The 27,767-nt window shown below is 58.5% G+C and overlaps 1 protein-coding gene across 13 annotated transcripts in view; it reads right to left on the reverse strand.

The window, feature by feature from the left end:
- The window catches only part of LOC138824809 (plasma membrane calcium-transporting ATPase 2), a 142,997-nt gene that overhangs the window by 14,335 nt on the left and 100,895 nt on the right, over positions 1 to 27,767 (reverse strand). For 9 of the 13 annotated variants that reach the window (XM_070019113.1, XM_070019116.1, XM_070019115.1 and 6 more), the window contains 13 exons: positions 27,485 to 27,517; positions 26,518 to 26,577; positions 21,481 to 21,522; positions 20,546 to 20,704; positions 18,002 to 18,216; positions 14,557 to 14,799; positions 10,267 to 10,508; positions 9,469 to 9,703; positions 5,168 to 5,347; positions 4,906 to 4,993; positions 2,227 to 2,333; positions 1,808 to 1,999; positions 321 to 534 (listed from right to left, as the gene is read on the reverse strand). In XM_070019113.1, the coding sequence (XP_069875214.1) occupies positions 321 to 534; positions 1,808 to 1,999; positions 2,227 to 2,333; positions 4,906 to 4,993; positions 5,168 to 5,347; positions 9,469 to 9,703; positions 10,267 to 10,508; positions 14,557 to 14,799; positions 18,002 to 18,216; positions 20,546 to 20,704; positions 21,481 to 21,522; positions 26,518 to 26,577; positions 27,485 to 27,517 (2,010 nt within the window). The remainder of the gene's footprint in view (positions 1 to 320; positions 535 to 1,807; positions 2,000 to 2,226; positions 2,334 to 4,905; positions 4,994 to 5,167; positions 5,348 to 9,468; positions 9,704 to 10,266; positions 10,509 to 14,556; positions 14,800 to 18,001; positions 18,217 to 20,545; positions 20,705 to 21,480; positions 21,523 to 26,517; positions 26,578 to 27,484; positions 27,518 to 27,767) is intronic. The other 4 variants (XM_070019117.1, XM_070019121.1, XM_070019120.1 and 1 more) reach the window with 2 other exon arrangements.

Genomic DNA, 27,767 nt, shown 5'->3' on the forward strand with positions numbered 1-27,767 from the left:
GGAGTAAGGAGCCTCTGGAGGGGGTCAGAGAAGGAATGGGCTACCTCCCCCTGCCTTGTCTCCCCTAGGCTGATCTGGGGCAGCCACCAGTCCGGGGTGCTGGCTTGCGTGGTGTGTTGTGGCACTGTCATCAGCGCAGGTGCCTGGCTGGGGTCGGGACGGGGCCCAGCTCTGTGCCAGGCTCCCGATGTCACCGCCAGCTCCTATGTTCCCCCGCTCAGCCTCAGTCTCCCCAGGAATGACACAGGGAGATGGATGGGTCCGGGCTGTGGTGTGGCCGGAAGGTGCTGCTGGGCCACCCATGGGAGGTGTGGGCTCACCCACGAAGAGCAGCGTGAAGATGAGGGTGAGCTGGTACACGGCGTGGCCCAGAATGTTCTTCATCATGGTCCGGGAGATGAGCGGCTTGTTGCGCCCGTACGGCTTCCTCAGGAGCAGGGTCTCTGTGGGCGGCTCAGTGGCCAGCGCCAGCGAGGCGAATGTGTCCATGATGAGGTTCACCCAGAGCATCTGCACGGCCTTCAGAGGGGAGTCCTGGGGCGGGGCGGGGAGAGGAAGGTCACAGAGGCGGAGTGGCCACCGCAGGGGTCTCAGCAGGCTCCCGTGGCAGCCAGGGGTGGCCCTGACTTTAGGCTTCTGAGCAGGTGCGTGGCATGTCCTAGAAAACTCTGGAGAAGGTGCAGAACTGCCCCCACTTAGTCCCCCCCACCCCCCCTCCCGCCAGGCATATGGCCCTGTCCTACTGGCCTTCCCACTGGCCGCAGGCCCCTTTTCCTCCTCCTCCGAGTTCCCAAGACCCCGTGACCACTCTGTTCTGTCCACGCCTTGCCACCCTGCCCCTGCACGACCCCCCTCCAGCCCAGACCTCTCCCTGTGGTCCTGTCCGTCTCGGGGGGGAGCGGCCCCTCCCGGACGCCCACCCACGCTGTGAGCTGAGCAGCTCCAGCAGGCTGCTTTCCCCTCCCCTGTCCCCTTTCCGCGGGTTCCCCGCTTCCATCAGCCCGCTCCATCCAGCCCACCCGCCCTGGCTCAGCTGCATCCTCAGGCATCTTCAGTGATACACAGCCCACCCATCTGAGGATCCCAAACCTCAGAGTCCCTTTGTCCCTACTGGTACCAGTTGGTCTCCAAGAAGCCCCTCACTGCTGCCATGCAGTAGCTCCAAGACGCCACTAGAGGGAGCACCACACACACAGATCAGTGGAGAGGCCCTGGGAGCAGAAGGGAGAGGCCACACCGCCCCCTGACTAATGCTACCCCTGGGGAAGGGGGGGGGGGACTCTGACCCTTAGAGCTGGGGTAGTGGCCGCTGCCACGGTCATCTCTACAGTGCAAGATAGGGCCGTGTCCCCAGGACCACGTGGACCTTGGGGCTGCAGCTGGGAGGGTCAGGTCTCCCCAGGATCACTGGGTTAAGGGGTGCCCCTCCCCGTGCCCTCCCCAGCCCCAGCTGGAGGGAGGCGTGAGTGGACACAGCCCCAGGAGGCTTCGGGCGGCAGGGCCAGTGCTTGGCTGTTCTAGAGCCAGGTCAAGCTGGAGCAGAACCTTACTCCAGCCCCTAAGGAGGCCAAGATCACAGGTGTGATGTGGATGCAGCCCCGACCTGGCCTTTCCTGACCTCCACTCCTGAGACTGGGGGGACAGGGAGCCCAGGCTCTGCAGCTGGGGCTCGAGGCCCGACGCCCCGACCTCTCGGCCTGCCACCTCCCTCATGACCCCCACTGCAGGAAGCTGGTGGTCGCAGACGCCATCGAACGCCCTGGGGACCCCTGTCACCGCCCCCCCCGCCGCGGGACGCGGGGCCCACCTGTGTGATGCACGCGCCCGTGAAGGCCACGATGACGGCCACCACGTTGACGGTGAGCTGGAACTGCAGGAACTTGGAGATGCTGTCGTAGACGTTCCGTCCCCACATCACCGCCTTCACGATGCTGCTGAAGTTGTCGTCCGTCAGGATGATGTCCGACGCCTCCTTGGCCACGTCCGTGCCCGCGATGCCCTATGGGGGGGGGAAGGGGGGACCGGAGCCTGGCGGGGGGCGGCTCTGAGCCGTGTCTGCATCCCCAGCCCTGCCACGGTGGGACCAGCAGAGCCAGACGCCCCCCCCCCGCTCGCTCTGAATCAGGAAGCCCCTGTCAGCACAGATCTACGCAGTCCACGCTTGCCTGTGAGCTCCTGCCCCCGCCCCCCCCGGGCCGCCCCGGGGCCCCCATAAGCCGCTCCTACCATGGCAAAGCCCACGTCGGCCTTCTTGAGTGCGGGCCCGTCGTTGGTCCCGTCCCCCGTCACGGCCACCACCTGCCTCTGCTCCGTGTGCGTGCTGTCGATGATGCCTGCGGAGGGGGAGAGCGCGCTCAGCCCCGCCCCGGACCACGCCAGAAGCCGCCCCACCCTAAACCAGGATCCCCTGGTCCCCTGGCCAGCCCGGGCCTCTCTGCCTGCCCAGGGCTCCTCCTGCCCCACCGCCATCTGGTGTCGGGGGGTCCGGTCATCTCCGAGGAGGCTTCGACCTCCCACAGCCTTCCATCCTCAGTCAGACATGCAGCGAGATCGCACGAACCAACGGCCCTGGGCTTGCTGCGGACCAGCCCGAAAGCGTGCGTGAAGTCACCCACGGGGACCGGCAGCTTGTGGGGCTCATGGGTCCTGGGGCTTCCGGCAGAGATGCCCGTGGGTGGGATCCAAATGTGTATCCGCCTCGACGTGGCCTCTCATGTCCCACGGTGAGTGGAGAGTACCGCCAAGGCCTCCATCTCTGCCTCCAACATCCCACCGAAACCCGGGACCCCTTCTTCTCTGTTGCTGCCATCTCATTGCTACCTTGGGGGGCCCTCTCTAGCCTGCCCCTGCCCAGCAGCCACAGGGTCGCCAGAGACCCCCCCCAGCCCCTCCTCCCCTCCCCCCCGCCGAGAATCATTCTCTCTCTGCCTGGCGTCTCAGAGCGACGAGCATCGAATCTTCCCAGCCCTGCTTCCAGCTCTGGCCTCGACTGTCCGGCCTCTTCTCTTGTCCTGGGCCTTCCTACCCATGCGCCTGCTCTGCTCACAGCCCTGTCCTTGGTCCCGGTCCCTACGCAGGCTGCCCAGGCCAGACGCACACGGTCATCGGCTGGCAGCCGGGGCCTCCCGTGGGTGTCCCCGGCCCACGCCAGGCAGACGCGTGGAGGACAGGCACGCCGTCTCCTCTAGCCGCCCTGATCAGGCCCCGCGGCTGGGCCTCATGCCCCCAGGAGCCGCCCTGCTACCTCCATCCGAGTCCCGGTGCCCAGACACCCGGGCCCGGGCCTCCTCTGCGCCCCCTGCAGCATCCAGGCACCGGCCCTGCGCCCACTCCCCCTCCTACAAAAGCCCTTTGGGTTGGTGGGCTCCAGCGGGACAGCCGGGGCCTCCCAAGCCGTGGGCTGCCCTCTGGCCTGTCTGCAGGGTCCCAGCCGCCCCCCACCTTTCCCTCTCTCCCTGGGGCTCTGGGCCGGATGCTCAATTTCCCCGTGGGCAGCAGTGTGGCGCATGAGACACCAGCGCTCCACCTCCCGTGGCCCAAACTGAACACTCTGGGCAGGCTGCGAGAGGGCCAGAGGCAGCCCGCCATGCCCTTCTCCGCCTCCCAAGCAGCCTCTGGCTGCTCTGCTGGGTTGGTGAGGGACCCGCAGCAGCTGAGGGGGAGAGGGCCATGGGAGGTGGGGAGTCTGGCCTTGGGCCTCATTGTTTGGAATTCTGCTCCAGGACAGCTCACCTCTTCTGGGCCCCTGGGCCTCAGACACCGGGCTGCCCAAGGCCCCCAAGCTCAGGAGCTCTGGGGCCGGGCGGAAGAGCGCAGGGAGCTGGGCTTGGATGAGGAGGAGCCACGGGGATGCAGACTCCAGAGCGCAAGGCCCAGCCAGGCACTGCTGGCCACACCCCGGTCTGAGGGCCTTGGAGGACCAGATCCGAGGATCGAGGGTTCAAGCCAGCCCAGGCAGGAAAGTCTATGAGAAGCTTATCTCCAATTCAGCAGTGAAAAACTTGGAGTCCAGGTGTGGCTCAAGTGGGAAAGTGCCAGCCTTGCGGGGAAAAGCTCAGGGACAGGGCGCAGGCCCAGAGTTCACCATAGTGCCGGCCCAGGAAGAGATAACAAGAGAGCAAGGTCTGGGCTGGGAAGTGGCTCAGTGGTAGAGTGCTTGCCTTGCATGCATGAGGCCCTGGGTTCGATTCCTCAGCACCATATAAAGAGAAAAAGCCGCAAGTAGCGCTGTGGCTCTAGTGGTAGAGCGCTAGCCTTGAGCTGAAGAGCTGAGGGACAGCGCCCAGGCCCAGAGTTCAGTCCCCATGACCGGCAAAAACAAAAACAAAAAAAGCAATGTCTGTATAAAGTAACTCAGATTCAGCAGAAAAAGGCACCAAATCAGACAAAGAAAACACATGAGGGCTATGTCCAGCCCTTGAGCCATAAATTGGAGACCCTAGACAGGCCTCCTACTGCTTTTTTTAGGGGGGGGGGTCATGGGGCTTGAACCCAGAGCCTGGGCACTGTTGCTGGGCTTTCTTGCTCAAGCCCATTGAGACATGATGCCACTTCTGGTTTTCTGGTGACTAATTGGAGATAAGAGTCTCAGGAACTTCCTTGCCTAGGCTGGCTTTGAACCATGATCCTTAGATCTCAGCCTCCTGAGTAGCTAGGATGACAGGCGTGAGCCACCGGCGCCCGTCCACTCCCACTGCTTCTTAGAAGGCCACAAGAGAGCCGCACAACCCCGTATCTGTTCTTGGCTCTCTGTAGGCAGAGAAAGGAATGGCTCAGAGTGTCCCCGGGATAGAGAATCCCAAGGGAGTCCTGTCCCTCCCTGCAAAGAAGCTGCAAGTCCCAGGACTGGAGGGCCCGGGGGGTTTGGGGGGCAGTGACTGGCCTCTTACCCCTCCCCCATCTTACCTTTGACCAAGGTGTGCTTGTCAGTGGGGGAGGAGCGAGCCAGTACCCTCAGCTTTGGCCAGATCTTGTCGATTCGCTCCTGCTCAACCTGGAGGGGACAGGGGAGGGGACGGGTCAGCGCGGTCAGAAGGGGGACCCGAGGCTCAGGGTGGGGGAGGGGATCCGTGCAGTCACTGGGCGCTTGGAGGCATGCTGACTGGTCTCTGGACCAGGCCCCCGCGCCCGGCGGAGCCCCCACGCCGGCGCGCACGCATGTACGCACCTCCCCCTTCTCGTTCCGGATCCTCCGGTTGAACTCTTTGCCCTCCAGACACAGGAAGTCCTCCCCAGGATGGATGATGCCACACTTGATGGCGATGGCCCGAGCCGTGTTGATATTGTCGCCCGTGACCATGCGGACCGTGATGCCTGCCCTCTGGCACTTGCGGATGGCTTCCGGGACCTGCACAGGAGGGCCGGAGCCATGAGGAGGGCACCCCCTCGGGCAGGCCCTCCCCGCCTTCAGGGATTCCAGAGGGAGCCCTTCTTCCAGGTGGACCCTGGGAAAGGAGGCTGGATAACTAACCCGGGGTCACTGCCTCCATTCCATGCCCATGGCAGGCATTAGCAATCAATCACAGCACCGGATTAAATCTCATGGGTCTCAGAATTAGCAGAGTTGTGGCAGCCAAGGCCCCCTGACCACGATAGTCTATCCTGAAACTCTCAGCTCTCTTGACTTGGGCAAAGATTTTGGAAAGACCCCATAAGCACCCTGGTGAACGTGGAGAACACTTAACATGTCCTGGCTTTGTCTACAAACTCCATGATAAATCAGGTTTCTTTATTTGGGGACATTTACAGTGAAGTACATTTTGTTTATAGAATGTAACGTTGGTTAGAAGAAATAAAACAAAGCTGTATGAAAATAGGCCACTGCACTGAGAGTAAAGGTGCCTCTAGCCACCTCTGACTGTAATGACAGACTGGTGTCTAGGCCAATCAGGTCAGATCAGACCCAACCCAGCCAATCCGAAGGTAGCAAGCCCCACCCAGAAATTAAGACGTGGAGACTGGGCCGGAGCGGCCCCAGCCCTTCCTACAGAACACAGACGGAACCGCCGAGTGATTCTGACCCACAGACGCTGACAAACAGAACAGAGACCAAGGCAGAAGTCTGAGTCCCTGCTCATTGAGCTGGCTCCCACACCTGTCCTGCCAAACCACAGCCCTGAGAACCTGGGACTGGTTGGAATGAATGGTACCCTGAGACCTGAGCCCCATTCTGTGAGTGTACCTCATGGGAGAGGAGGATGGCGACGCATGCATGTCTGGTATCATTATGAACAGAGATTTGGGGAAGGAGACACCCCAGGACAATGAAGAGATCAGAGGATGCTCCTATACACCCAGACACCACAGGATGGCCAGCAAGCCCTAAGGGGCCGGGAGGGAGGCCCCGACCCTCTCTCCACCACAGCTTTCTGAGGAACCAGCCCTGAACACAGCTTGATTTCAGAGGAACTTCCGGCCTCCAGGGCCAAGGGACAATTTCTATTGTTTGAGTTGGTTGGGGGTACAGACTCCCCTCCACCCACCAATGAACTGGTTCGTGCAAACACCATCAGCCTTCCCCGTGGGCGGGCGCGATTTCCCCTCAGATCCCGAGGCTGTGGGAGCTGTGGAGGGAGAGCTGGTGCCCAATATTGCTGGCTGGGAAGAGATCCAGGTGGGAAATGGGAGGACGGTTTCCATGGATGGGTATTGTTTTTGTGTCCTTGTGATGTGGAAAAATCCTAAATCAAATCATCCTGGATTGGGGAGTCACAGCGGTCCTGTCGGAACAGCGGTGGACCTCTACCGTTCATCGGCCCCCCAGCGGCCTCCTCCAGCAGGGTCCCCACCCAGCCTCTCTCCCGTTCTTCCCCTACCCTGGCCTCCAGCCGCCTGAGGCTTCCAAGAGGGGACCCGGACCCCTGAGCCCAGCCACCCTTGACGGGCAAAGGAAGGCACAAGCTCCCGGGGAACGGCGCTCAGGTGTGTGTGTGTGTGTGTGTGTGTGTGTGTGTGTGTGTGTGTGTGTGTACATGCGTGTCCCCAGAGCCACTTGTTTCCACCTGTATGTGACCCTGGCTCCATACCAGGGGACAGGTCTGAGCCACATATGCTAGTGTATGCCTGTAACCCCAGCATTCAGCACGGGGCATTGCGAGTTCAAGGCCAGACTGAGCTACATAGTGAGACCCTGTCTCGAAGAAAAAAAAGGCACAGCTATGATACGGGTTCTGGTGGCTCACGCCTGTCATCCTAGCCACGCAGGAGGCTGAGATCTGAGGATTGAGGCTCAAAGTCAGTCCAGGCAGGAAAGTCCAGGAGACGCTTACCTCCAATAAACCAGCAAAAAACCCCCTGCAGCTGGAGGCATGGCTCCGGCCCTGAGTGAAAAAGCTAAGCAAGTGAGGTACTGAGTTCAAGCCCCAGTACTGACACACAAAATTAAAAAGAAAAAAGATGACAGGCTACCTAAAAGAATACATGAGGCTTCCTCCACAGACCGTGGAGGGAGGGAGCAGGCCGGCCCGAGGTGTGCAAGGAGAGGTGGCGTCTGCCTCGGAGGACGCGTGCCCAGGGCCTGAGTCTCATGGAGTAAAGTTCCTTCTACGTCCAAGACCCCAAGCACCTTGGGAACAAAGGGACCCCCAGGGAACGTGTGCCCATTTTCAGAGGACTGTCAGCGCTGCCCTGTCCTTCAGCAGGGCTGGGCCCAGCTCACAGACGCGGAGTAGCGGGCATGAAGTAGGTGAACGGGCTTCTCCACACTTCAAGTCCCTGCTCCCTCCACCTGTCTGCTTCTGTGAGCCTCGTGGCGCACCGGCAGAGGTGGCCCGTGTCTTGTGGACCTGAGCTGAAGTGCAGGAAGGCTCTTTCCAGACCCCAGCAATAGGTCCAAGGAGGCTGTGGCCTCCTGGCCCTGCCATTCACTTCCTAGCCATGACCTGAGTCTCAGCTCTGCTCCCTACCGTGGTGCGTCTCCCCGGGACAGGCCCAAGAGTAATGGGACCGACTGACCATGCGCGGGAACCTCTGACACTGCCAGTCGAAGCGGCCCTCCTTCTTCATGAGTGGATGCCTCAGGCGTTTTGTTACAGTACCGGGACGCTGACAAACATGCATCCTTACCTAGTTCCCCTCCTTGGCCCATTCTGATCCTTCTGGAATGCCCTCCCTCCCTCAGTCGCTCCATGTGTCTGAGCATCGTACTCAGCTTCTACGTGCCGTGCCGTGCCGTGTGCTCCTGGGGCTGTTCTGACCCCTCCAGTCTGTCAGTACTTTCCCCGCTCCCTCATTCACGCATTCAACCAAGAAGCCACGGGGCATTTGCCTGCTCTGGGCCCTGGGAACCCCAGAAGACTCAAACCTTGGGTATCAGTCTGGTTGAAGCATACTCCCCATGACGAATAAAATCATCATTAAAGTTGTTTTTTTCAAGTAGCTTCTTTTGCTAAAATTATCCTAAATATTTCTCACTGAAGGAAAAACATCCAAGGAAATGGGCACTTCCTATTTTCATGAAATAAAGGCTTCGAAACATCTGTTGTTTTGGGTGACAGCCGTTGTCTGTGACTCCCAGGGCTCGAAACACCCCCGGCCAACCCAGCGAGTCCCAGACCGCTGCTCTCCTGACGCTTTCATCCATGCCAGCGTCCACTGGCTTCTAGGAAGTCTTGGGGGGGTGGGGGGGTGCAGCGGGGGCTGGTGAGTGTTTACTGTGTCCTGGCATCAGATGATGCATGTGGTGGACTCGAGGGAAGAAAGCAATGGAGTGATTCACCCTTGGCAGATGGGGAAACTGAGGCCACCCATGAGGAAGGGGCAGCAGGGGCCGCATGAGGGTACAGGGTCCCCTGTCTCTGCCTTCACTCCGGTAAGTCACTGCTCTCAAACACAGTTGACAGCCTCGAAGTGCGCATCTGAACCCGGGCGCCGGTGGGTGGCTCATGCCCGTCATTCTAGTCAGTCGGGAGGAGGGGAGCTGAGGATCACAGTGCAAAACCAGCCCAGGCAGGAAAGTCCGAGAGACTCTTACCAACTAACCATTAAAAGCTGAAGTAACTGTGGCTCAAATGGTAGAGCACCAGCGGAAAAAAAGTCTAAGGGACAGTGCCTGAGTTCAAGCCTCGGTACTAGGGTACACATGCACGCACACACACACACACACACACACACACACACACACACACACACACACACACACACACAGCATGGGACTTGTCCTAGGAGCTCCAAGGTCCTGTGGCAGGGCTTCTAAGGCAGGTGCCCCCTATGCCTGTCTCCAGCCTCAGGTGACCAGGGGACAGCTCACAGAGGCCACCACCCAAGGGCAATAAGTACCCGGGGGTTATGGGGTCCGTCCTGTCCTTCTGAGTGGACACATGTCAAGCGGGCCCCACACTGGTCTTCATCGTGTGTGGGAGAAGTGTTCCCTGGGGGCCTTGCAGGGGGACCTGAGGCTCAGAGAGGGCAGGTGACTTGGCCCAGTCACTCAGCTGGCTGTGGGCGCCCGGCCCCGTGGCCGCCGCCTACCTCGGGCCGCACGGGGTCCTCGATGCCCACCACGCAGATGCAGGTGAGTTCGCTCAGGATGTCGCTCTCATTGTCCCAGTCGGGTTCCGGGCTGCTGGGGAAGTCGCGGTAGGCCACGCAGATCGTACGGAGCCCGTCGCAGGCCATGGGCTCGATCACCTTCTTCACCATCTCGTCCCGGTCTCGTGGCCGGAAGACGCGGGGCTCGCCCGCCCCACTGAGGATTTTGCAGCACCTGGGGAGGAGGGTGGAGAGGAAGAAGGTCTGGTCCAGGGCCCCACCTCCAGCGGGTCACGGGTCCCACAATGCCTCAGTACATCCAGTAGGCCTGGAGCCCCAGCCTGGGGTGGAAGCAGGTGGCCTCCCTTTGCTCTCTGCCTAGGCTACGGAGTGAGAGCGCCTCCCTGTGGAAGGTGACCTGTACTACTCTTCTAGAAAAGTGGCCCCAACCTGCAGAGCCCTAAAGGGGGCTCGGTGGTGCGGGCTCTACCTGCCTGCACATGGGGGCCACTTAAACACCAGGCGTGAGCCTCGTCCTCATCCAGGGCCCCAACCTGGCTGGGCTAAGCCCGGGACTCGGGGGATTGTTAAAGGAGCTCCGGAGGGTGATTCCAAGACACAGCCAGGGTCGAGAACCCCTGCCCTCCACCAGCCCCTCCAATACACAAGTGGGGAAACTGAGGCCCAGCGAGGGGCAGTGACCCGCGCAGCTCTCCAGGCTTATTTCCAGGACCACAGTTGTCTCCCGAGGAGCTAGTGTGCCGGGCACGAGCCTCGGGCGCCGGCCGGGCCACTCACTTTTTGAGCACAATCTCGGAAGCGCCCTTGCTGTACATGCGGAAGCTGTCGTCCGGCATCTTGACGATGGTGCTCATGGACTTGCGCACGGAGTTGAAGGTGTACACCTTGTACAGCTTCTCCTCCGGCATCTGGTTGCGCACCGGCTCGTAGTCCTGCTTCAGGTCCAGCACGAAGCCCAGCAGGCCGCACTCTGTCTTGTTGCCCACCTGCCGGGGTAGGGCACCCTCCTTCTCCGGCGGCTGTGGAGAGATGCAGGGGTGTGGTTCGCGGGGGCAGGACCTCAGTGGAACTCCTGTCCCCAGGGCCTCCCCTGTGCCTGGCCTTGGATGCAAATCACTATGCAAGACCAGCTTTGCAAGAAGGATGACGTTTCCAACCAGAAGGCTTAGCGATACAGGGGCATAGCTGGATGCTGCTGTGCAGAATCTTTTTACCGTGGCAACGCTGGGGTTTGGCCTAGTGAGTGCTCTACCACCACAGCCTCACTTCCAGCGCTTTTTTTTTTTTTTTTGGTCAGTCATAGGGCTTGAACTCTGGGCTTGGGCGCTGTCCCTGTGCTCTTCAGCTCAAGTCTAGCGCTGTACTGCTTGAGCCACAGCTCCACTTTAGGTTTTCGAGTGGTTTATTGGAGATAAGAGTCTCACTGGGAAGGGGGGGGGGCTGGGAAGGTGGCTCAGTGGTAGAGCGCTTGCCTTGCATGCATGAAGCCCTGGGTTCGATTCCTCAGCACCACATAAGCAAAAAGAAAAAAGCCGGAAGTGGTGCTGTGGCTCAAGTGGTAGAGCTCTAGCCTTGAGCAGAAGAGCTGAGGGGCAGCGCCCAGGCCCAGAGTTCAGGCCCACGACTGGACCCCCTCCCCCCCCAAAAAAAGAGTCTCACAGACTTTCCTGCCCAGGCTGGCTTTGAACCGTGATCCTCAGTGCTCAGCCGACTGAGTAGCTAGGATTAGAGGCATGAGCCAACAGCACCCTGCACTTCCAGCCCTTTTTGGACCTTGATCCCTACCTCTGCCTTCTGAGAAGCTGGGATTACAGTCATGCACCACGATGCCTAGCTCTACTTTGCACAACCTTGACATCGTATCATATCTGTTCCACATTTTTCTTTTCTTTTGGGGGTTCTGGGGTTTGAACTCAGGGCCTTGTACTTGTTAGACCGGCACTCCTACCATTTGAGCCATAGCCCCAAGCCTTTCTGCCTCAGCTATTTTTTGAATGCCCCTATTGTTTATCATTCACGCAGGCCCGGACCACTGTCCTCCGATTAGCGCTTCCTGTGTAGTCGGATGGCGGCCTGCACCACAATGCCCAGGCTTTATTGGTGGAGATGTCTTGTGAACTTTTTTTCTTCTGGCCTGGGCTGCCCTGAAACCCCAATTCTCCCAATCTAAGTCTTCCAAGTAGCTAGGATTACAGGCGTGAGCCACTGCACCCATTTTTAGTTCTTTCGAATGGCACCAGGCTCAGATTCCTAGACTTCTGCCAAGGTGGAGAAAGAGGACGGCTTGCCACCAGGGCCCCTGGGCTGCTCTTCACACCACGGTTACCTCCCTTGCTGGCTCTGGCGGCCACTCATGGGTTCTCTGTCTCTGTCTTGTTTTCTTGTAGGAAATCAAACCCAGGTCCTTGGCACCGAGGCAAGCGCTGTGCCGCTGGGCTCCAGCCCAGTCCGCGGTGTCATCTCCAGCGCGCGCTGTGTGTGGAACCACACAGTGTGGCACTGTGGGAAGCTGGCTTTTGCACTCAGCAAGCCCACCCACGCGTACACTTAATTTGCAGCCAGCGGGCGTGGGTGGCGTGGGGGTGGAAATTGCTGCCAGAGTTAACCCCGAGCCTGGAGAGACGTTGATGAGGCAGAAATAGCAATAAGCAGGCCCGCGTCCTCGCTACCCTACACGCAGCATGGGTCTCAGATCAGACTCCTACTCCCCGGGCCGCCCACACACAGGTCGACAGGGAGCCGGGCAGGGAGGAGGAGGGCAGGTTAGAGGTCAGCTCTCCCAGTCACGTTGACGGGGGTCTCAGCACCCAGTGGCTCGGCTGGCTCCTGACTTCTAGGGTTTTTTTCCTTGTACGGGTCCTGGGGCTTGACCCCAGGGACCGTGCCCTGGCCCTGAGCTTTTGTGCTCAAGGCGAGCGCTCTACCTCTTGAGCCGCAGCTCCATTTCTCTTTTTTTGTGGTGATTAATTGGAGATGAGAGTCTCACGGACTTTCTGGCCCGGGCTGGCTTTGAACCGAGATCCTCAGGTGTGAGCCACCAGCGCCGGCTCCAGCTCCAAGTGCTCTGACCATTGCGGCGGGAGCTTTGTTGCCACAGCTTTGTTTTCTGTCGTTGGGGGTGGGGTGGGGGCCGAATGTCAAGAGCCTCCTCTGTTATAGGCCGTGTGCTGTACTTAAACACAAATACACATGCTCAATTTAATAATTAACTTTCTGGTGCTTTCCGGAGTTTTATGCCTTTTCTACAATAGCTTCCCCCACCCCAAAGAAAATGACAACACAGGAGGACTTAACTCAAAATGCCTAATTACTCCTTTGCCCAAGAGAGCTGCGCAGTCAGGCCTGCAGCACACCCGGCATTTTATTACCCTCCGTGAATTATTTTAATTTTCCTCTAAAAGGATTTCGAACAATTCATAGTGGCAAATGGCAGAGCTGTCTCTCCGTCATTCCATTTGTCTCCGTGAGCCTGAGCTCTGAGCTCGCGTTACTAAGCAGGCCGCTCCCGCCCGGCCCACACCCGCTTTTCTCTCTTGGCTTTTTTATCACGACAGACTCAGAGGTTGGTGCTGTGGTTGTGCAATTCCTCGGAGCCCTTCATCCTGGCTCCCACGCTGTGAAGCATTGAGGTGCTGCTATTGTGCTGGGCTGTGGGGAGGGAGGGGATGGGGCCCTGGGCGGGCAGGGCCGGACCTGCGGCTGCCCCAAGCACCCCGTCCACCTCAGAGCTGTAGCCAGTACAGTTCCAGGCCCAAGAGCTCAGCCCTTCGCCAGTGTCCGGTGTAGCCACAGGCCACGTATTGAAAATGAGATCCGTGAGTGACAGCTAAGATCAAAGGATGATGGGCTGAAGAACGCCAGACCGGAATCCACAATACATACCAGATAGCTTCTCCTCACACTACAGGAAAGGTTGCTATGAAGCAGCGGTGGCTCACGCCTGCACCCCTAGCTCATCCAGAGGGCTGAGAGCTGACCATCCCTGGGGGATAGGAATCTGCCAGATCCGTCTGTCTGGCTGGCTTTGATGCTTGATCCTTAGATTTAGCCTCTGTTTTTTTTTTTTTTTGTTGTTGTTGTTTGTTTTTTGGTCCGTCATAGGGCTTGAATGCTGGGCCTGGGCGCTGTCCCTCAGCTCTTCAGCTCAAGGCGAGCGCTCTACCACTTGAGCCACAGCGCCACTTCCAGTTTTTGGTTGTTCATTGGAGATAAGAGTCTCACGGACTTTCCTGCCCAGGTTGGCTTTGAACCATGATACTCAGATCCCAGTCTCCTGAGTAGCTAGGATGACAGGCGTGAGCCACCAGTTTTTCTGAATACTTCTGACCCGTGGTTGGTTGACTCAGTGGACTGGGAACCCCAGGCTATGTAAGACCATCTGCACGTAGTTGTTTTGAGACACCAAGTTTGGAATGGTTTGAGATGTAGCAAAAGCAATCAGCAACAAGGTGTTTTTTGGGGGGCTCAATGGTAGGATTTAAAGATAATATTCAGTGGCTTGGTAATCTCAGCTACTTGGGAGGTGGAGATAGGCCAGCCTGCGGAAAATGTTGGTGAGATTGGATCTCAGCAGAAAAAGCTAGGTGGTGATGTGGTGCTGTCACTCCAGCCCCGGCAGAGAGCACAAACGGAATTACAGTCCAGGGCAGCGGCATAGAACAGCAGGACCCTGTCCCAAAGACCAAGCAGGGTGTGATGGCACATGCCTAAGATCCCAGCTACACAGAAAGCAGAAATAGGAGGGCAAAAGCAAGACCCTACTCAGGGAATGGTTCAAGTGGTCGAGCCTCTACCTAGCAAGGTCATGAGTTCAAATCCCCAAACTGCCAGACACCACTCTAGTCACAGCAATCCATAGTAATAATGATCAATAACCTTTTCTATTTGGTCACACAACCATTATAACCACATTAATAGTAAATCAAAGAGAAATGGGTTGCTTATTAGGTGACGAGCTCGGACTCTAGTTGAAGGTGCCAGTCACATGACTCAGCCTGTGGACTCCCGTGTCCCACCCCTGTGGGCGGCCGTGACCCCCGGCAGAGGTCGTGGATGGGCACCACTTACCAAGATCTTGGTGGTGTAGGCGCTGTTGATGGCGATGGCGTTGACCAGCAGCTCCAGGGTCTTGGCATTGATGGAGCTGGGCTCTGGGATCTCTTTGTAGTGGACATCGCCCACGTAGGCCTGCACCACCGTCATGCGGTTGGTGGTGAGCGTGCCTGTCTTGTCCGAGCAGATGGCGGTGGCGTTGCCCATGGTCTCGCAGGCGTCCAAGTGTCGCACCAGGTTGTTGTCCTTCATCATTTTCTGGGGGGAGGGGAGGGGAGAGGATGATGGAGGAGCAGCCGCTAGCACCTGGGCTTGGGGAGCAGGGGGTTCAGGCGTGCACCCTTCCGTTCTGCTTTATCATTCGGAACGGACTGATTCGTGCTGCAGAGGTAATCTATATTCTTTATGGAGAAAAGAGTGGGAAAGGTAAAAATCAAGGTTGGAAGCCGGGCACGTGCTGGTGACTCACGCCTGTAATCCTGGCTACCTGGGAGGCTGAGATCTGAGGATCATGGTTTGAGGCCAACTCTGCCAGACTGTTACCTCTAAGTAATCAGCAGAAAGCCAGAAGTGGAGCCATGGCTCAAGTGTAAGAGTGCCAGTCGTGAGCAAGAAAGCCGACAAAAGCTCAGGGTGCTGAGTTTAAGCCCTGGTACTGATGTATGCACATGCATGCATGTGTTCACACGCACGTGTGCGTGCGCACACACACAGATATACACACCGACACACAAAGGCTGAGTGTTCCCTGATCACTTCAAATACCTTGTTTTTCACTCAACACAACTCTTTCACATTTGGCTATGGGTTTTTCTCAAATGAGACAATTTTTTGCTGGGCTATATACATGTTTATAGATACAGGAAAATAACTGGAAAGATAGCAAATCCATGTTATTATCTCTTGAGGGATGGAACTTCAGACTTTTATTGACTTCTTTTGGTCAGTTGTGGGGCTTGAACACAGGGTGCTTGCTGTCCCTGAGCTCTTCAGCTCAAGGCCAGCCCTCTACCATTTGAGCCACAGTTCCACTTCTGGTTTTCTGGTGGTTCATTTGAGATAAGAGTCCCACAGACTTTCCTGCCCAGGCTGGCTTTGAACTGGGATCCTCAGATCTCAGCCTCCTGAGTAGCTAGGATGACAGACATGAGCTACTGGTGCCTGGCTATTTATTTATGGCTCTTTTTCGCCTTGGCCCTGCTTCCCATTCCTAACTGCTTCTAGGTTCTCAAACAAGGAATGCAAATCGAGCAATTCTCAGGCAGGTTCCTGACAACGCTGGCCCCACCTGACCAGGCAGACATGAAAGCTGCTACACGCGGAATCAGATGGACTCCTAGTGTGTGAATAGGGATTTGATTTCCTGTGTCCTTGTTCCTCATGATGACTCTCTGTAACTAGGAGACAAGAGGAGTACCAAGCCGGTGTTGTGGCTCACTCCTGAAATCCTAGCTAACTTGGGAGACAGAGATCAGTCGACTGTCGTTTCAAGGCCAGGTATAAAAGTGTGTGGGACTCCATTTCAACCGATGGCTGGGTGTGGTGGCGTCTGTCTGTCATCCCCTGGGACCCAGGAAGCACAAGTGAGAGGCTGACAGCCTAGGCCGCTCTGTGCATAAACATCCTGAAAATAACCAAAGGAAAATGGGGCTGGAAGTGTGGCTCACGCGGTGGCGCGGCTGCTGAGAAGCGCAAGGCCCTGAGTTCAAACCCCAGTGCTGCCAAAGGGGAAAAAAATCTCTATTATGTTTATATTGATTATATGTTGAACTGGTTAAGTAAATGGTGTTATTAAAGTTAATATCTCCTGTTCCTTCTTTCTTTATTTTTTTGTTGGTTGTGGGGCTTGAACTCTGGGCCTGGGTGCTGTCCCTCAGCTCTTCAGCTCAAGGCTAGCGCTCTACCACTTGAGCCACAGCGCCACTTCTGGTTTTCTGGTGGTTTACTGGAGATCAGAGTCTCACGGTCTTTCCTGCCCAGGCTGGCTTTGAACAGTGATCCTCAGATCTCAGCCTCCTGAGTAGCTAGGATGACAGGCGTGAGCCACCGTCGCCCGGCTCCTGTTCCTTCTTACTTGTTGAAGAAGGTGGTTCTGGGGGATTGAAGGCAACACTTGGAGCTCGCATTTTGCCTCTGCTGGGCAGCGTGACCCAACTGCTCACAGCTGTATCCTCCGAGGCGGCTCCAGGGCCAGGCTCGGGGGGAAGAGCAGCCTCCTTCGCCCTGGCACTACAAATTGATCAGGTGGCCACACCAGTAACGTGAGCTGTGACAAACAAAGGTGGCAGATGCCAGAGACACAATGTGCAGAGGGCAGAGGCTCACGGCGTCCGCCCCTTCCCCCTCCCAGCTCCAGGAGAACCCTGGGCGGGCGCCTCTCACCCCCCCCAGGGTGCCCCCGCTGGGCCCCGGTGCCAGGGAGCTTTGCGCCGTGAGCTCCTTGGGCTTGGCGCTGGGAGATGGAGTTTATTCGAGAATCCTAAAACAGGGTGGCGACGAGTGGGTATCTCTTACGCTGAGCTGCCGCTCGCTGGCAGCCGCCGGGAGATCTCTCTGTATGAAATTACACCAGAGGACACAGTCCAAATTCCAGTGTGCAAACTGATGCTTGCTGTGCCTGGGCGGCCCTGCCAGCTCCTCAGAACACACACGCGTGCACACACACACACACACACACACACACACACACACACCCCACGCCTGTACCTCACCCTGTAGGGACCACCTGGCATTGAACCCTGGGAAAGGGGAGCTCTCAAGCCTCTGCCCTCGAAGGTGGGGGAACCCCAGAGCAAAGGGAGCAGACGAGTGGGGTGGGAGGGCCTGGGGTGACCACGAGGGCGCAGTGGAGGAGCACCGACCGCCTCGGCAGGAGGAGGTGGGCTGTGCCCACGGGTCAGCCTTCAGGAGAGGCCCAGCCCGACCTTCCCCAGCGCTCCGGTGACCTGCAGGTAAAACCCCTTCATTTTTCAGCCTGTATCGGCGGGAAGGGGTTCCCCTAAAACCAGACTCTAAGCCAGGCGCCGGTGGCTCACACCTGTCATCCTAGCTACTCAGGAGGCTGAGATCTGAGGATCATAGTTCAAAGCCAGCCTGAGCAGGAAAGTCCATGAGACTCTTATCTCCAATGAAGCACCAGAAAAGCTGGAAGGCTCCTTCCTGGCCCCCCCCCCCCCACTTTACCTCCTTGGCCAGAAGCATTACCCAGCACCCTCTGCGTCCCTGGCTCCCCCCCCCCCCCCCCCCGCTTTACCTCCTTGGCCAGAAGCATTACCCAGCACCCCCTGCATCCCTGGCTCCCCCCCCCCCCCCCCGCTTTACCTCCTTGGCCAGAAGCTTACCCAGCACCCTCTGCGTCCCTGGCTCCCCCCCCCCCCGGCTTTACCTCCTTGGCCAGAAGCATTACCCAGCACCCCCTGCATCCCTGCCCCTGGCTGCGTCCTGCGCTCCACCCTCTCACCTTCACCGAGTAGGCCAGCGAGATGGTGACGGCCAGCGGGAGGCCCTCGGGCACGGCCACCACCAGCACCGTCACGCCGATGATGAAGAACTTGACGAAGTACTGCACGTACACCGGCGTGCACTCAGCCAGCCACGGCTTCTTGTTGACCACAAAGGTGTCCACAGTGAAGTACAGAACCAGGATGATGACGGTGATGGCCGACATCACCAGACCTACAACACAGGGACAGCCGCTCAGGGGGCTCCGGCGGAGGGGCGGGGCAGGTGCCGGCTTGACCCCAGCTCCCCTCATAGCCCTGCTGATTCCTTGCGCTGTACCCGGAGCAAGCCCTTGGTCCTCAGGGAGCCTCAGCCTCCTTTTCTGAGCAATGGGCACACGGGTTCCTTCATGCGGCTTTGCCAACCTCACCATGTGGAAATGCGTGCCAAGTGCCTAGGGCAGTGCAGGCCATCCTGAAAAAGGAGCTGAAGAGCTGCACAGGGCATGAGGACCCTGTGAGATGGCCGGGTGCCCATGGCTCACGCCTGTGATTCTAGCAACTCAGGAGGCTGAGATCTGAGGATCGCGGTTCAAAGCCAGCCTGGGCAGGAAAGTCCGTGAGACTCTTATCTCCAATTAACCACCAGAAAACCAGAAGTGGTGCTGTGGCTTAGAGAGATAGAGTGCTATCTTTGAGAGAAAAAGCTCAGGGACAGCACCTAGGCCCTGACCTCAAGTCCAGGACTAACACTGGAGCACACCTGTGTGCACACACACACACACACACACACACAAACACACATACACACACAGAGAAAAAAACCAATTGTGCAAGCCAGACACTGGTGGCTCATGCCTGCAATCCTCAGGAAGTTGAGATCTGATTCTAGTCTGAAGTCAGCCTTGGTAAGACTCATCTACAATTAACCAGCAAAAAGCTGGAAGTAGAGGTATGGCTCAAGTGGTGGAGTACCAGAGGATGATCTCAGGGATAGCTCTCAGGCCCTGAGTTCAAGCCCCAGCACACACACACACACACACACACACACACACACACACACGTGCGTACACACGTGTGTGGTTGTGGGTGCAGAGCTGTGTGCAGTGAGGTGAAGCACCCATCACTTTATTCATTCACATCACAAACAGTCTCAGGGCCCCCGTGACAGGTCCTGGGCAGGAAGGCTTTGGGGAGGAGGTGCTAGTGGGGGAGACCTGGGGGTCCTGGACTTTCGGATGAGGAAATGGAGGCTTGGGCAGGGAGGGCCACCGGCCAGGGAGACACCATGGCTGGGCCACCGTTGGTGACCCGCCCGGGCTCCCTTGGGTCCCTCACTTGGGCAGGTGTCTGTATCCCCAAACACTGGCTAGTGCCTGTGTTCAGGGCGCGGTGCAGGCCGCAGCCCCGCCAAGCAGGCCCAGAGGTCTCGAGGGATGGAGGAGTGACCAAGGAGTGTCTGGAACTCTGAGGGTCTTGTGGCTGCTCTGTCCCTGAGTGGCAGCCTGCACCCCGGGGCCGCCCCTGTCCCCACCCCAGCTCTGCCTTCGGGAATTCAGCCAAAGGGGGGGGCAGGAAGGGAGCCACGAACCCCGTTCTGGGTGGGGTGAGCTGGGGAGGGGGTCGTGAGGACTGTGAAGGTCACAGAGGGGTTGGCACCTCTTCTCTCCGGCGAGGGGGGCGCTGCCGGGCGGGATGGAGGAATTCCCCGGGCCTGTCGCCCCCACCCCACCTCCAGCTGTGGAGCCTCAGCCCCGGCTTCTCTCCCTGTCTGACGGTGGCAGGGGCAGGAAGCCAAGCGCCCAGCAGCCAGGCGCTGTCACCAGCCCCCCAAGTTTAAATATAGACAACCAGGCCTATAATTTGCTTCCTTTCCCCGTGCCGCGGTGTCTATAATTAGAGCTGGGAGACAGCCATGGAGGGGTGAGCGGCCAGCTGGGGAGGCCTGGAGGGTGCCATCTCCTCAGCCGGGAGGGGAGGCCGGGGCTGGTGCCCGGGCGGCCGGGGTACACCCTGCAGCTGGGCTCAGCTCCGCGGCTGGGGCTGTCACGGCCCGTCCCCAGCCGTCACCTGCAGCTGCCACCTCTGTTGGGAAGCTTGGATTGTGTCTCTGGGACCCAGGTAAGACTTTCTCCACGGGCTCCTGGCGCTGCCTTCCACCTCCCGTCCAGACTAGATGGTCATTATAAAGCACACATCCGCCCCTGCTCTTCCCTTCTCTCCCTCGAATCCCAATGCCCTCAGAATGAAGTCCAGGCCTGCCTAGAACTCCAGGCCTTCAGCACCTGCCCCTCCGCAACCCTGCAGGGGCCAAGTAAACACGTGCCCGGTGTGCCCAGAGCCCTGCCGGTGGGGACCACACATCCCGAGACCCACGGGGAGGAGACGGAGGCCCGGAGCCGGCCAAGTCTCCAGCGTCCTTGTAGCCGTAGCCGGAACTCAGCACCTGCTGCCTGCCATCAGTCCCAGCGTTTCGCTGAGCTGAGCGCTGAGTGCCCGCAGTATACAGGACCCGACTGGCTCCTGTGCGCAAGGCGCAACCTCTCCGCCCGTGGCCCACTCACCCGCCTTGCCGATCTGCACAGCCAGCTTGGTGAGCTTGCCCTGCAGCACCGATTTCTCCTTCTTGTGCATATTGGCCTTCTTCTTGTCATCGGCGTCGCCGCCCTCCGCGCTTTTCAGGGGCTGCATCTCCATGGCGGCCGCCCCGTCCTGTTGCTTGGCTGCAGGGGAGAGGGGAGAGCACACATGTGTGCATACAGACACAGACACGCACACAGGTCAGCCCGCAGGTGGGGGACGCTGGGGCCACGCTGCCTGCCCGGTGGGGGAGGGGAGGAGGGTCCCACTTCCCCCTGTGAGCCCCGCATGGCCGGCACAGAAGCTGGGATGGGATGTGTCCCATTCAGCGGGATCTGGCTTCCAGAGGCGTCCATCGCCTGGCACCGGGAATCGGGGACACAGCCTGGACTCATGGGGCCTCACCCTGATTCCTAGAAGAAGCTGGGTCCTCTTGGGGTCTGCGTAGGCCCACAGATCCAACCCCAAAGGGCCCCTCAGCCTTTCCACGCTCAGACAAGACAGAGGGTGTGGCTTCCCATTGTGCCCCAGGGGCCTGGTGGTTGGGATGACGGAAGGGACAAAGTTTAAGAGGAAAAAGCGGGTGTCTGCGGGCATGGCTGTGCCTGGCACGGGCACCGAGTTCCCACTTCCAGCCAGCAAGGGCTTGTCAGCACGGGATAGAAGGAGGGCCTGGGTCCTTTACACCAGACTGGACAGCCCTTCTCCCTCTGTACCGGTCTCAAAGGACCAGCTTCCCAACCTCCACCAAATGGGCAGAGGCTCAGCAGACGCCAGCCTGGAGGGGGGCCCCCAGCCCGGCGGGGACACCTGTGAATCTGGCCCTGCACCACTAGAGTCACAGCCCCCCTCCCCCCACAAGGCGCCGGCCACGCAGGTGCGGCTGAGAGGACTCAGTGCGGTCAGTACAGAAGGTTACCTTTGCTCTGGTTGCTGTCCACATTGCCATCCTGCATTTTACCTACACGACAAAGAATTTTAACAGACAACAGAGAACAGACAGGACAGGTTGGTCATCACCAAGACGCAACAGGCTACGGACTTTCACAGCACAGATGGAAGAAGGGCTGGGCTACTGGGGTCCACGGGGGATGCTCCGGAATAAGGGCCAGGCTGATGGCATTAGCCTCTGGGCTGCTGTCTAAGTGGCTCTTGATTCTCTAGAGGATGCAGAAGAAAGGCCCTCCCTCCCTTTCTTCCTTCCTCCCTCCCTCCCTCCCTTCCTTCCTTCCAATACTGGGGCTTGAACTCAGGGCCCTGTGTTCTCCTTTATTTATTTATTTTTTCACTTGAGCCACAGCTCCACTTTCAGTTGTTTTTTTTTTTTGTGTGTGTGTGTGTGTGGTTAATTGGAGATAAGAGTCTCACAGATTTTCCTGCTGGGCTGGCTTTGAACCGTGATCCTCAGATCTCAGCCTCCTGAGGAGCTAGAATCACAGGCGTGAGTCACCGGAGCCTGTTTGCGAGAGGATTTCTGTTGAAATAATTTCATAATTTCTTAGAGAATAAAGGACTATGTATGAAGCTGAAAGGGAGCTGAGTCTGCTGGAAGGAAAAAAAAATCCCAGGCCCCAATTAGGGCTTTTATGGCTAGCTTGGTTACTGTGTTTGAGGAATGGAAAACTTGGCTCAGCTACATCCTCTTTTTTTTCCAGTAAAAGAAAAGAAAATGAGGGTGGGGGAAGAGACAGAGACAGAGACAGAGAGAGACAGAGACAGACAGAAGAGAGATGGAGGGAGGGAGGGAAGGAGGGAGGGAGGGGGAGGGAGGACCTGCCCTCTGGCTTCGCAGTGGGGGTGGGGATTTCTCCTTTCTCCTTGTCTCTCTGAGGGCTGAACCCTGCCAGCACCCTTGAAAGCAAGCAGGGTGGAGGGGCCTCCTGAGGTGTCTGGGAGCCTCCTGGTCATGACCTGATTCCAGGGTGAAGCAGTGTCTCAGGCCGCAGTGGACAGGCTAGGGTGGGTCTGGGAGCCCCCTGGGCCCCCTCCCCACAGCAGACCAAATGCTGCCTTGTGCAGGGGAGGTACTGGGTCTGGGCCTCCCACAGGTCAGCGGGCTGCCTGTGGCCTCCTCCCTAGCCTTGGCCAGCACTGGACGCTCAGATGTTCACTACCTCTCCTGAGCCACGGCCTTCACCTGTGCTCACCCACACACCAGGCCTGCGGGACCCACCCAGAGCTGGGTCTCCGGCTTGGCATGGAGGAGAGGCCTAAGAAGCCGGGCTATCTGTGCACAGCCACCGCCAAGCCCGTGGATGCCCGGCCCATGAAGTCTCCATGATGATCTAGTGCTCCTTCACCACAGCCTCCCCGGCGAAGGCTGGAGGATGCTCTTTTACAGGGAAACTGAGGCTTGGAGAGGGTGGCAGTCTGGGTCTTAGTGGGAAAGTGGAGAGCTGGCCTGAAGGCCGTCTGTGCAGGTCTCATCTACCGAGTCCAGTGTAGGGTATCAAGGGGGTACGGCGGGGACTCGGGGCCCCCTCGGGAAAGCGGCCTACCCTTCCCATTCTAACCACACTCCTGGCTCAGCTTTTGGCCACCTGCAAGGTCAATGCTGTCAGTATACTGACGGGGAAACCGAGGCACTGGGAGGTTCGGATGTAGCTTGATTCTCCGAATCACAGCCTGCCACTCTCACCCACTTTTTCAGTGACTCCGTGGGAAGACATGATTGCTGGGGTCCCCAGCCTGGCTTTTGGTCAGTGCTGTTTCCAGTGCCCCCCGTTATGTAGGTCAGCGGCCCACCCTAGCTCTGAAAGAGAAAGCCACCGCTTCTCTATCAGGAAATTCTGTCACTGGATTAAAAGACAACAGAGAGAAAACTTCTGGTTTTTTTTTTTTTTAGAGCAAATAAAAAAAACATTGTTATGATTACTTTTTATTTCTTAAAGTTATTTCACTAACTAGGCTAAGGGGCACGGAGGACTGGGCGTCAGGACTCTTGTTTAGAAGGCTCCAGGGGCCTCGGCTCGCTCTGCATATCATCAGATGTGCGCAAGCCCATTGGACCCAGCTAGCAATTTACTCTTTTATTACCAGAAAGATCGTCAGGAGCGCGTATGTTGGAGGAAGGGAGGGCCGTTGTGGGAGCGCTTCAGTGCAGATGGCCTGGTTTGTCAGAAGCGAGGGACTTATTTAGGGCTCTTCTCTGCCAATTTGGTGCCTGCCTGGCCCCGCTCTGTGTGGGACATCCAGCCGTGGCCCCACGCGGGACCCGGGGATATGATTCAGGATGAGGGGCCTGGAGTCCCATCTCTGCCTCTGGTGCCCCCCATGGCTGCTCGAGAGGGCCAGTTCTCTGTGTATGACGAGGGCTGTGGGCATGAGGCGCTAGGTTCCCGGGGGGGGGTTCCCCTGAGAGACGAGCTTTGGAGAACAGACACCTAGGGAGGAGACTAGGAGTTGTGGCTTCTCTTCCTGTGCCTTTCTTCCCTCTCGGATACAATGCCAACCGCACGGGTGCTAGGAAGAGCCCTGTGCTGTGTGAACCAACATCAGGAGTCCCACGTGACTCCGCCATCAAGCCTGATTAGAGCCGTGATCATACGTGACGTATGAGTAAATAGAAACATACTAAAATCACCATGGCGACGTCTCCCAGATGAGAGAGAACCCATCCACCTTGTCCAGGTGATCTTGGGAGAGCAGAGTTGGGGGTGGGGTGGGGAGGTGGGGAATCATGGCCACCCACGGTGTCTTTTCTCCTTGTTATCTACGTCATCAAGATTTAGTTCAGAAGACAGGTGAAATGCCATCAGGTTCCCTCCTGCCCACAATTGGTTAGAATTAGATTCCCACAGGACTGGCAGGGGGTGGAGTCAGACATGCATTTCTGATCATGGGGGGGGACTCTAGGTGGTCCAATCACATCCCAGTGAGGATGGCTTAGAGCACTCCCATCCCCCCATCCCCAAGAGCAAAACTATGGGGCACAGCAAACCCACTGGGGCAAGGCCCCTCTGTCAAAATAGCCCGAGAAGCCTTCTCACCACTTCCCACTGTACAACACACAGCACCTTCCAGGGTCTCACGGCTTCTGTGGCAAGGCAGGGACCAATTCACTGTCCAGCGGTTCTCAAACTTTTTTTTGGGGGGGGTCAGTGTTGGGCTGGAACCCAACGCCTTACACACGATCGGTGCTCTGCCGCTGTGCTACATCCCCAGCCATGGCTTCTGTAAGACAGGGTCTCGTTATATGCCCCAGGCTGGTCTCAAACCCCATCTTCCCACCTCAGACTCCCGAGTGCTGAGATTACAGGTGCTCACCACAGCCTTACTCCTCGTTAACCACGGGGTCATTTTCTTAGGGGGGATAGCTTCTTCCTTTCCTTGTGAAATTTACAAGATACAGTCCATGGTATAGGGGAAGGAGGGGGTTGAGATCAACAGGAGAAGTACACACTTTGCCTGTGGCTAGATCTGGGTTCTGAGTTCAAATCCTGGCTCTGCTACTCTCCAGTGTTGGAACTTGGACTAATGTCTTGATCTCATCGAGCTACGGGTTTCCTCATCTTTAAAGTAGGGGCAAGGAAACTTAGGCAGGGGGCTGTTCCAAGGATCTCATGAGGGGGAGAGTACAGAAGGCTTGCAATGGTACCTGACACCCAGGAGAAGATGCGTGTTTTCTGGGAGGCTGCGGGTTTCTGGTGGTAGTTTCGGAAGTAAAACCTCTCCCCGCCCCCCTCCTCCTGGCACTGGTCAGGATGGGTGGCATCTGCCTGCCGCTCCCTGGGTGAAGGTGTTCCTTCTTTCCCAGCAGTGGCTTTGTCCATGCTGATTCTCTCTGTCCCCTCTCTACCCCACGACGCTTCTCCCAGCCCTCACGTCCCCTTCCTCTTTCTGAGCCAGCACCTGTGAGCAGGAGCGCCGTGGGCAGCCCCTGGCGTTCATGCCACGGTGTGCTTGCCCACGTTGGAGGTATCTCGGCCAGGGGTAGGGGTGGGCGGGGAGGGCAGGGCTGACCAGAGTCTGCGGGTTTTACAGGAGAGATGGTAGAACGAGAGAAAAACCTGCAGCTAGAGACAGATCTGCAAGGATGAAGGGGGGAAATCCTTCTGTCTCTCCCTTGGCTCCTTCGGGCTCTCACCCCTCCACGCACGGCCTGCCACCATCTTGTTCCCTAGCCTGGAGAACAGGGTGGAACTTGAGCCCACGGAAGTCTTTCTCGGAGCGGGGAGAGCTCCGAGCTGACGTCTTTGCATGGCTCAGGCTGGTGGGTGTAACCTCAGCCCTGCCCGTGCAAGAGAAGGATACGCTGAAGACCCCAGGCCGCGGGCAGACCCTGTGCCCGCCCCCCCCAACAAGGGGCAGTGAGAATGCAGACCCACAGACGCTTCAGCACAGCAAACAGCCAGAAACACCAGTCTACATGTGAACCACAGAACCTGCCTGAGTCTGAGCACACCGCTGCCCGCGTGATCCATGGGGGGGAGGGGTGGAGAAAGACCCGGAAACCAGTGGCTCGGCCATGCTGTGGGCCAGGCTGAGGAGGTGAAGCCTGGCGGGGGCCCTGCTGCCTCCGGGGATTGGATCAGAGGCGGGGTGCTTGGTGCAGGGCCCAGAGACAGGCTTCAGCTCAGGTCCTGACCCCTTCCCCCACCCGGGCCACCTGCCCAAAGCGGGGCCAGAAGGTGCTTAGGAGAGGGCCAGGTCTGGCAGGACTGTACTTTTGGGGGGCTAAATATGAGGCCCAAGCCATGTCCCATGGTTGGTGCCCCTGAGGGAGGGGATGGGGGTATCCAAGGCCCACACGGAGCCTTTTTGGTAGTGACCAGCAGGCCTGGAGTTGATGTCCTGACCGGCCATGGCTCCTCTCTTAAGTGCCTGCCCACCCCGTGGGGGACAGAGTGACCCAGGGTGACCCACGCCCCTCCAAGGTCATCCAAGGAGAGAAAGCCAGAGCTGGGGGGAGGACAGGCCCCCCGCCCCGGCTGGAGGGCTGGCCCTGGAGACGTACCATTGACTAGGCTGGCATTTGCGCTATCAGCAGCATTGGCAGCTGCCGCACCGTCTGCCGCTGTGGGGTGGGAGGGATGGAAAATGAGCGTCACAATGGAGGGAGCCACAAGGACAGAGACGCAAAGAATATCTCTACTGGAAATGAAGAAACGCCAATGCGGGGGGCGGGGGGTGAAATGCTCCCATGGAGATGTGAGGGGTGTTCAACACCAAGCATGGAGCACGAGAGGGGCTCAGGAGGATGGCATTTTAATTTGGGGGGGCTCTCTCGGCCCTGCTAGCCCAGCTGGTCAGGTGGAGCCCCCAGTTGGGCCACTGGGTCCACGGAGGCGGGACCGCTGGGGAATCAGCACCCAGAGTTCTGTGAGTGGGGGGGCAGTGGACACCAGTGCAGGGTTGGGGTGTCCTAGAGGGGTGCTGCGTGCTGGAGGCTAAGATCAGGCCTTCCGCCTGTTGCCCGTCCTCCTCCTCTAACCGTGCTGGCCTTGGAACCTCCACGTGGGATCAGCCGCTGCCAAAAAGGCCACCTCAAAAACACCGGGAAGGTGTTTATCTAAGACTGAGATGAGATGGCAGGGGCGGGCACGTCTGCCCCTGCTTGCTTTTTCTGCAGGAGGAGGAGGAGGGACTGGTGAGCAGGTCGGCCATGTGCATGGGGGGGGGTTGGGGGGCTCTGTGGGGTGCAGAGGTGCTGTGGTGTGGCCAGGTGGAGGCCGGTGGGCAGATGGCTACTTGACGTTGGCCATGGAGTGAAGTCACGGAAGGGCAGAGAGGGGAGCTGGCTAGTCCTGCCCACCTGGCATGGCACAAGGGGCACAGAGGGGCATCTGTGGGGGGGTGCGGGACGGAGAGCCCAGCGGGCTCTGGCCTCGTCAGGGTGTGTGACTGGTCTGGTGTCAGGCCTGTGCCTAAGGCTGCAGCGACTCTCCCGGCCCCTCACCCGGGGGGGGTGGGTCTTACTGTACCTGGCAGCTGAGCGCCATCCCCCTTCTGCACACCTGTGTGATGATTTTTGAGACATGTTAATGAAGAAGCACACATACCCATGTCTTCTGCGCACACGCACGCACACGCACGCATACACACAGGAGATGGGAAGGTGCGGTTGGCAGGCTCTACGTGACCTCTCTAGCCAGCTGAGCTATGGGGCACGGGGAGGCCCAGCCCTGACTGAGTTGTCTTTTGGGTGGTGCCCCACTTCCCCTCCCCACAGGAAGCTAAGGCCCCCCGCGCCCTGCCTCACGGGTG

Source organism: Dipodomys merriami, unplaced genomic scaffold (genome assembly GCF_024711535.1).
Source record: "Dipodomys merriami isolate MVZ:Mamm:240054 unplaced genomic scaffold, mDipMer1.0.p SCAF_13, whole genome shotgun sequence".
Classification (NCBI taxonomy): Eukaryota; Metazoa; Chordata; class Mammalia; order Rodentia; family Heteromyidae; genus Dipodomys; species Dipodomys merriami.